This window comes from Pocillopora damicornis, chromosome 14, assembly GCF_964200805.1.
Source record: "Pocillopora damicornis chromosome 14, jaPocDami1.2, whole genome shotgun sequence".
NCBI lineage: Eukaryota > Metazoa > Cnidaria > Anthozoa > Scleractinia > Pocilloporidae > Pocillopora > Pocillopora damicornis.
The window spans coordinates 13,085,001-13,095,000 of record NC_142683.1 but is presented as its reverse complement, the minus strand read 5'-3'; the positions used below and the strand labels follow the sequence as shown (position 1 = coordinate 13,095,000).

General features: G+C 40.8%; 1 protein-coding gene across 1 annotated transcript; it reads left to right on the top strand.

Moving 5' to 3' along the window:
• The first annotated feature begins 3,881 nt into the window (after positions 1-3,881).
• Positions 3,882-7,286, top strand: LOC149034531 (tetratricopeptide repeat protein 28-like). Its single transcript, XM_089193091.1, has 2 exons — positions 3,882-6,083; positions 6,407-7,286. Exons 1-2 carry the CDS (start codon positions 4,657-4,659, stop codon positions 6,408-6,410), a joined length of 1,431 nt encoding a protein of 476 aa, XP_089049217.1. The 5' UTR covers positions 3,882-4,656; the 3' UTR covers positions 6,411-7,286.
• The last annotated feature ends 2,714 nt before the right edge of the window (positions 7,287-10,000 follow it).

Below are 10,000 nucleotides of genomic sequence, written 5' to 3'. Positions count from 1 at the left end.
AAGATAAACGGCTTAACGCCAAGCTTTACAGCAACAGGGCAACAGCTCATTTCCGTTAGGGTAACAATTTTATTTCTAAATATATAGATCTCTCATGCAGCGTTACAAGATAACGGAATACACAATCTGCATCAAGAAAAGAGAGAAGTTGAGCAACAGCAGAATTAAAGCACAAATACATGAATCCCCCTTTAAGTAGATGAAAATTAAGAAAAGAAATCATTCTCGTTTTTAGACTGCAATTTAAGCAATTGTAATTTTTCAGGCTTCTTTGCGGCAATTTCATTGGATGACCACTTTTTTAAACCTCATTTCCTGAATCTCATAGCAAACTACGTGGGATGTCTGGATGATGCAACAGTTGCTGTACAATTGGAATCTACTTTAATCAAAGCTATTAAGAAAGGTGGGTTTTTCAGACATAAGCCATCAACAATCTATTCTCTAATTTCGTCAAAAGAGGATTTTGTGGTTTGTGGCAGGTGACCTCACCTCAAGTATCAATTGTATTGGTGTGTCAATGTCTGTTATGTGGGTAAAAAGTATAAGAAAATGTCAATAAGTTCTCAAATACCGCTGCCCGGTTAGTTCACGTTGTAGAGCGCCGGAGGTCGAGGGCTCAAGCCCTAGACCAAAACAACACTCATTCTAAAAATAACTGAGGAGAATGTGCTGCCACCTAGCTATGAGAACTGAAAATGGTTTGATATTCTTGTCCCGGATAAGAACGGAAAACCGTAACGCCCGTTTCCTACATCTTCTCTGTAACTCTTAGCAGGGGACGTTCAAAAACCCGGCAAGAGGGCACCTGAAAAATTCCCTTTCATAAGTTAAACTGATCAATGCAGTTTGCCCGAAAACTGCCCCGAAAAATGCTGATAAAAGCACATTAAAATGAAGAATGCGCGGGATATAATTCATCGTTATCATCATCAATTGAAGCTTAATTGGTAGCCGCTTTGCATTAGCTCCTTATTGTTCATTTTCAGTTCTTCTACAAGTTCAAATGTCCTTCATTATCACAATTTTTGTTTCCAGCGAAATGGGAAAGTCCAATTAATCAATACGTTTATATCTTAACAGTGTTAAATTACCTCGCACCACCAATTGTTCTCTCCTTTTCAGGAGCCAGAGCTTGTGTCGAACTTTGCTGGTATAAAGAAGCAAGGAGCTGGTTGCAGATGGGATTGACCGTATCTTTTAACGAATGTTTCAGACGTGATACGAGATGCAATGCGAATAATATTTCAAGAAAAATCAATACGTTCCATGCAGATTCTTCTTCACATAATGCAAGCGATGTTCTCTTATACTGCACTGAGCAGTTTAATGAAGCTAAATATTATTGAAGAGTTCTTTCGATTATTCCACGAAACTTTAATTGAAAGAAAAGGCCATATTAACTAATTCCCAGAGTTTCTGCTGAATGTCCCTCATTTTTGTCTTGAGACGAGCATCACCATGACGACCGAACCTAAACTAATAAATGCGCTTCAGAGCTAGTTAACACTCTCGAATAACTTGAAATCAAATCTCTTCAAGAAACGCACGCTCGAATCATCATTCCAATTTCAAGGTTTTATCCAGTACTGTCATTATTTTTAAAACACACATTTCCATTGCATTTTCACAAATCCACTCATAATACAGTTACCCTTGACACGTTTTAAGATTGACAAAAATAACGAACATCTGCTTCAATTTATAAGGAAATTGAATGCTGAACTCAAAGTCAAAGTAAACACTTATGCCAGTCTCGGATGTACTTACCATAATGTTGGGCAGTTCAACACAGCAATCAAATACTTTCAACAATGTCTAGAAATTGCTAAAGGAGTGGGAGACAAGGCCTTCGAGGGATTCAGTTATGGCAATCTCGGCAACGCTTATCAAAGTCTAGGAGAGTTCAAAACAGCCATCAACTACCATCAACGTCATCTAGAAATTGCTAAAGAAGTGGGAGAAAAAACCGGAGAGGGAAGAAGGCCATCTCAGCAACGCTTATCACGGTCTAGGAGAGTTCAAAACAGCCATCAAGTACCATCAACGTCATCTAGAAATTGCTAAAGAAGTGGGAGACAAGGCCGGAGAGGGAAGAAGTTATGGCAATCTCGGCAACGCTTATCGCGGTCTAGGAGAGTTCAAAACAGCCATCAAGTACCATAAACGTCATCTAGAAATTGCTAAAGAAGTGGGAGACAAGGCCGGAGAGGGAAAAAGTTATGGCAATCTCGGCAACGCTTATCCCGGTCTAGGAGAGTTCAAAACAGCCATCAACGTCATCTAGAAATTGCTAAAGAAGTGGGAGACAAGGCCGGAGAGGGAATCAGTTATGGCAATCTCGGAATCGCTTATCAAGGTCTAGGAGAGTTCAAAACAGCCATCAAGTACCATCAACGTCATCTAGAAATTGCTAAAGAAGTGGGAGACAAGGCCGGTGAGGGAGGAAGTTATGGCAATCTCGGCAACGCTTATTGCAGTCTAGCAGAGTTCAAAACAGCCATCAAGTACCATCAACATCATCTAAAAATTGCTAAAGAAGTGGGAAACAAGGCCGGAGAGGGAATCAGTTATGGCAATCTCGGCATCGCTTATCAAGGTCTAGGAGAGTTCAAAACAGCCATCAAGTACCATCAACGTCATCTAGAAATTACTAAAGAAGAAGGAGACAAGGCTGGAGAGGGAAGAAGTTATTGCAGTCTCGGCAACGCTCATTATGGTCTAGGAGAGTTCACAACAGCCATCAAGTACCATCAACGTCATCTAGAAATTGCTAAAGAAGTGGGAGACAAGGCCGGAGAGGGAGCAAGTTTTGGCAATCTCGGCAACGCTTATCAATGTCTAGGAGAGTTCAAAACAGCCATCAAGTACCACGAACGTCATCTAGAAATTGCTAAAGAAGTGGGAGACAAGGCCGGAGAGGGAGGAAGTTATGGCAATCTCGGCAACGCTTATCAATGTCTAGGAGAATTCAAAACAGCCATCAAGTACCACGAACGTCGTCTAGAAATTGCTAAAGAAATGGGAAACAAGGCCAGAGAGGGAGTAAGTTATGGCAGTCTCGGCAACGCTTATCAATGTCTAGGAGAATTCAAAACAGCCATCAAGTACCATCAACGTCATCTAGAAATTGCTAAAGAAGTGGGAGACAAGGCCGGAGAGGGAGGAAGTTATGGCACTCTCGGCAACGCTTATTGCAGTCTAGGAGAGTTCAAAACAGCCATCAAGTACCACGAACGTCGTCTAGAAATTGCTAAAGAAATGGGAAACAAGGCCAGAGAGGGAGTAAGTTATGGCAGTCACGGCAACGCTTATCAAGGTCTAGGAGAGTTCAAAACAGCCATCAAGTACCATCAACGTCATCTAGAAATTGCTAAAGAAGTGGGAGACAAGGCCGGTGAGGGGGGAAGTTATGGCAGTCTCGGCAACGCTTATCAATGTCTAGGAGAGTTCAAAACAGCCATCAAGTACCATCAACGTCATCTAGAAATTGCTAAAGAAGTGGGAGACAAGGCCGGAGAGGGAATCAGTTATGGCAATCTCGGAATCGCTTATCAAGGTCTAGGAGAGTTCAAAACAGCCATCAAGTACCATCAACGTCATCTAGAAATTGCTAAAGAAGTGGGAGCCAGAGTCGGAGAGGGAGGAAGCTATGGTGGTCTCGGCGACACTTATAACAGTCTAGGAGAGTTCAAAACAGCCATCAAGTACCATCAACGTCATCTAGAAATTGCTAAAGAAGTGGGAGACAAAGTCGGAGAGGGAAGAAGTTATGGCAGTCTCGGCATCGCTTATTACAGTCTAGGAGAGTTCAAAACAGCCATCAAGTACCATCAACGTCATCTAGAAATTGCTAAAGAAGTGGGAAACAAGGCCGGAGAGGGAATCAGTTATGGCAATCTCGGCAACGCTTATTGCAGTCTAGCAGAGTTCAAAACAGCCATCAAGTACCATCAACGTCATCTAGAAATTGCTAAAGAAGTGGGAGACAAGGCCGGAGAGGGAAGAAGTTATGGCAATCTCGGCAACGCCTATAACTGTCTAGCAGAGTTCAAAACAGCTATCAAGTACCATCAACGTCATCTAGAAATTGCTAAAGAAGTGGGAGACAAGGCCGGAGAGGGAAGAAGTTATGGCAATCTCGGCAGCGATTATGGCGGTCTAGGAGAGTTTAAAACAGCCATCAAGTGCCATCAACGTTATCTAGAAATTGCTAAAGAAGTGGGAGACAAGGTCGGAGAGGGAAACAGTTATTGCAGTCTCGGAAAAGCTCATCACGGTCTACGACAGTTCAAAAAAGCAATTGATTGCCATCAACGTCATCTAGAAATTGCTAAAGAAGTGGGAGACAAGGCCGGTGAGGGAATATGTTATGGCAGTCTCGGCGCCGCTTATGAAAGTCTACGACAATTAGAAACAGCAATCGCGTACCATCAGCGTTATCTAGAAATTGCTAAAGAAGTGGGAGGTAAGGCCGAAGAGGGAAGAAGTTATTGCCTACTCGGCAGGATTCATTTCAGTCAAGGAGAGTTGAAAACAGCCATTGAGTGTTATCAACGTCACCTAGAAATATCCAAAGAAGTAGGAGATAAGACTGGAGAGGCGTGCTCACTCTGTTCTCTTGGAAGCAGTTTTAAGTGCCAAGGAAATCTTTTGATGGCCTTCGACTGTTATTCCTCGAGTGTAGAATTGTATAATGATATCAGGGCTAGTCTTCAACTCAACGATCAGTGGAAGATTTCTTATCGTAATCAGCACCAAAGTGCATACAAAGGTTTGTGGCTTATAATTCTCAATCGAGGTCAAGTTGTGAAGGCTCTTCTTGCCGCAGAGAAAGGACGTGCTCAAGCTCTGAGAGATCTCATGGACACAAAATATTCGCCTGGAGATTCTTTAACGCACAGCGCATCCCGAATTTCTTTGAGATGGGTTCCATTGACCACAGTTTTCATAGCTATTAATGGACCATGCGTTTACTTCTGGGTTTGCCTCAATGAACATAATATCCAGATGAGAAAGGTTCACGTGAACAATTATAAATATGAGGATGAATTGAAAGTTTTCATCCAGCTACTGAACAAAACTGCTCTTAGGGAGATCGGTGCAAGAGATACTGTTACATTCGAAAATCCTCCGCTTGATTCGCCGTCAGAAGAGGAAATGGCCAGTGGTGGGATCCGAGTTGATGTGAGACACTCTCAATCTAGCGCTTTAAAGAAGCTGCATGACATCATCGTTTCTCCTATTGCTGACCTGATCAAAGGCAACGACGAGATCGCATTCGTTCCTGAGGGGCCATTTTGCCTAGTACCTTATGCGGCATTGCAGGAATCGAACTCATCATATTTAAGTGATTCTTTCAGAATTCGTGTGCTTCCCTCTCTGACGACGTTGCAATTAATTCATGATTGTCCAGCTGACTTTCACATGAAGACCGGTGCATTGCTTGTCGGCGACCCATGTTTCAAAGATGTCATCTATCAGGGAAGACGTTTGGTGCAACTTCCAGGAGCCAGGAAAGAGGTGGAGATGATCGAACGTATCCTCAATGTCTGTCCCCTCACTGGAGAAATTGCAACAAAACATGAATTGTTAAAACGAATATCATCAGTGGCGTTAGTTCACATTGCAGCGCACGGTAAAATGGAAACTGGAGAAGTTATCCTGGCACCAAGCACCACAAGACAAAACCCTCATCTGCAAGAGAAAGACTATCTACTGACGATGAAAGATGTTATGGATGCTGGGTTGCGAGCACGTCTGGTTGTACTTAGCTGCTGTCACACTGCTCGTGGGGAGGTCATAGCTGAGGGTGTGGTCGGTATGGCACGTGCACTTTTGGGTGCCGGTGCTAGATCTGTTGTGGTAACCTTGTGGGCGATTGGCGACGAGGGAACCCTGGAGTTCATGAGTTTCTTCTACGATGCACTTACCAAAGGCAAGAAGGCAAGTGAAGCTCTCAATCAGGCCATGAAGTGCATGAGAGAAATTGAAAAGTTCAAAGAGGTGATTTACTGGGCACCATTTGTACTCATTGGTGATGACGTCAACCTGGATGTCAAGGATATTAGAAGCCAAAACAAGTAAATATTCTGCTTACACATTCTATTCAATACAAAGTTACCTTAATTATAATTATTGCTTATGTATTACAAGTGATACTTGCGTATTATTTTCCTTTCAGTTGGCTTACGAATTTAGTTTTTGCTCCGGCAAGTTGAGATGCAGTACAATCAAGTGGACACGTTTACGATGATGACATTCTTGTTAGGAAACATGATAGGAGTAAAAAAGCAAATTTCTTTTAAAACAACGCTGTTGTGCAAAGTATCGTTTCCGCATGTGCTAGGAAATATTTCATGGAAACTCAACCATCCTCCCTAAACTTAGCTTTTTTATTCTTCAGTTAAGGCAGTGAGCATTGGAATCCCAGGGTGTTTTCGGATACCTGCAAACGCTGACATTTGGACCAGAAACCTGTAAGCTACTCATGAAATCTCTCTCAAGAGTCTTCTTATCAAAGCAGGAAGAACCAAAAGACGGCCAAAGTCAAGTTTAACAAGAGAACGGATTTCCTTTGAGTCAAAAGTTGACTTTTTGCTTGTCTGAACTGCTCTTAAGAGCTTGATTTTTAATGTTCGGCTGAAACTACTGTTTTTTTTCATATGATGTCTTGAAATTATCATGAGTAGCTATGTAAAAAGTTAATTTCTAACGTAATTATTACTCACTAGGCGGATTTGGGCGTTGCATTGACGTCGAAGTTGAAACGTCTTGAAAACGTTTCCAGAGGTTTTTACAGACTTTTTCTTAATCGATTTCTTTCTCATGAGTGATGTAAAGCTGTTATAGCCATGTGCATGCGTGAAGAATTTCCATGGAAATTGGAGAATAACCAGTTGTCCGATTGCTCGATTATCCTATTTTATATCAGATGGAAATTGTGATTAACTTTTCGAGGATTTGTACCCTGTCATTGATACTTAAAGTTAGTTTCTGCTGATCAGAACTTAGTTTATCTGGACTTAAAATGACAGACTTTGGCCGTAATGGCCAGGATTTAGTCTTGGTATTAGTAAATTTTCAGAGATTTCTTCTTTAATTTTGAATGCGATAAATTGTGTTATTTTTTACAAGTAATTTAAAGTATATTGTGTAATCTAATCGTCCAAAGGCTAAACGAGAAGTTTTATTTTATAATTTTAGTTACTGGCTTACCAAGCATTATAGGAAGCTCAGAACGAGCTGGAAAGTTGGAGCCAAATGATTTTATTTAGTTTCTCCAATTAGATTGTTTACTTATTATCTAAGTTCAATAAACTAATATTTAAATGTAAAACAATGAAACAAGTCGCTTGGCATTTTGTTAGAATGGAAGAGGAAATCAATAACAAAGGGAAGAAAATTTTTGCATCACCTGCATTAGCCATTTCTTATCGTTTGAAGTAGTATTCGCTTAATAACTTTTGCGCATATCTTTGAATAAGTTTACTGAATGAGAGATAAACTTCGATATTTTCTGACTCTATAACTGCTAATACCGATCATTGACAACCGTTTCTTAGGATGTCACACGACGCACTTCTTTAGCTCATTATGTGACAGATATGATGTTTTGTCACATCTTGTCGTTTGGAGTAGTGAGCGTACCTATGTCTTATTTACTCAACCTCTTCCCATTTCCTTTGGTAGAGTTATTAAATGAGATATAAACTTCGATATTTTCAGATTTTATATCTGCCAGTTTCATTAGCAGCCGTTCCTTAGGATGTCACGCCACGCGTTTTTTTTATCATGTAAAGCAACATGATGTTTAGTCATTTATTGTTGAAGAGGCAAGAAAAAAGAAATTATCTTTCACTTTGGGAGATGGTGCTTTATTCTGTTTATAGAAAGTGTCCTCATCATGGGAGGTACCCTGGGTTGGTGTGGTTCCCCGAGTGTAGAAAATATTAATGATATTTTTTTCCACGATTACAAACTTAACTAAAACAGCTTGTTAAAAAAAACCGAAACTTTCTTAAAACTGAGGGCCGACCGATAAGAACTTTTTACGACTAACGGTTAAAATTGTGGCCATTTTTCTGCTGCAGCTAGCTCAGAATAACACTAAATAACACATTGTAGGAGGAAATTATTTTTAAAGCTAATTTTTTTCAACAACAACGGGTTCAAATTTGTCAAGTTTTACGCCTAACAGCTAGTTTTTTGACCGATTTACGGCTAACGGTTAACCCCATGGAGACCCTCGACTGGGTGACATGCAAGATGTGAAATAAAAACGTTTTTAGCAGTTGGAACTCGAATTTAGAGCGCTGGTTTATTAGGGGTAAGGAAAACCTGGGAGAAAGGCATGGGAGAGCGTTGTCGCTACGCATTCCTGTTCTGTTATATCTGAGATGCTTAATGAAGCTCACGCAAAAAAAAAAATATATGTGTATATATATATCTTACGAGATATTCACCGATATCAAGGCAAGCAGGGATAAATTTCCTTCCCTTGTTAGTACCTTGTACCGGATCCGAAAAGTCAATAAGCCCTGATATTTTGACTTCACCGCAGATCTAAAAAACTGCGACAACGTAAATGTTTCAGCAGAACATCTCTACTGACGATAGCATATATTGCAATCATTTTTAAAAAAGAGCCATGGGAAGGGAGAAAGGGTGAGTCGAGGCTCCGTTTCTCCCTCTGGGCTGGGAGTGTAAACGGCTACGTGGTTACAAAACAGATTCTCAAGAATCTCAGAGCTATGATTTCACAAGGTAAAGATAAGAATTTCCCTGAGTAATTGCTGGACTTAGGCTTCTTTTGTCTTCCAAGATTTTCCGCTGGTGCTTCATAACTCTACTCCATCTGACCACCCTGCAGCAGTTTTTAGTATATACTACACAGGTGAATAGAGCTCTTCGCGTGGGCTGATTGGTTAATTCGGAATTAATAGTCGAACCTGTATTAAGCGGTCGGTTGTCAAATTCCCGAATTTTTTCCTCTTATGCACTGTCACTTTCACCACTTTTCAGCAGTGGTCTCTATTAAGCGGTTGTGGTCATCCTCGACTGAATCCCATCGGCCTGTTCGGGTCGTATGGTACGGTTACTTAGGACGGAACCACTCGAATAAAAAGACGAATTCTCTCTGAAGTATAATCTAATTTTGTGTTTGTCTCCCAAAATCAATGTTAGTATTTAGAGTTCAAATGTCCTCAACGCATTGCAAATTAACTTTCTTCTCAGGACTGTTTGTATCTTTCAAATATTTCACAAGAAAATTACGAAGATCATTTCCTTAGTAATTACGAAGAAGTCTAGCTATTAGAATTCTAATTAATCGTTCTATTTTTGCGCTTCATCATCGTTTTGTTGATGTTATTCGATATATTTTTGAGCAATTTTTTAAAATAAGCTCCACAATAAAATAAATGATAAATTATGGTACAAAATGTTGTCTTCTCGTATTTTGTTGTTAACCTTATTAAACGGTGATAACACTCAGTGCTAACACTCAGTTACGGGTTAAAAAAGGTTGCTCGATTGTACCGTCTTCGTAAATTTGTGAAGAGTGAAATGGTTAGTTATAAGGCAAAAAAGACGAGTTCCTTGATGTCACTACCCTCTGGAGCGTACGCCGGTATTTCCGCAATTTCCCGCCGAGATTCCCACGGGACACCTGTCGGGATCTCTCTTGGGATGCCGGTGAGAAGATTTGTACCAGGAAGTCAGCGGGAGTTCGGCCGCGATTCCCGCGCGGATAAAAACGGGCAAACAAAATTGAATGAAATCCGGTTTCGCCGGTAGTCCCACCAACCAAATATTTCACTCCCACTTAACTTTCCACTTCCGCTAATTTTTTTCCGAGAAAGATCAGAGGTCTTTACGATGTTAGAGTTCGCTAATTGTCATGATATGAATATATTCGCACGTGTGAAAGAAATCGGCCTTCGCCAAAGCACTCGTGTGGTTAATGCTCACAGCTGTCTGTCAACTACGTATTCTTTCT

Bases quoted from the DNA above. Each gene is read 5' to 3' on its own strand.
- LOC149034531 (XM_089193091.1), top strand. From the start codon at position 4,657: ATGGCCTTCGACTGTTATTCCTCGAGTGTAGAATTGTATAATGATATC.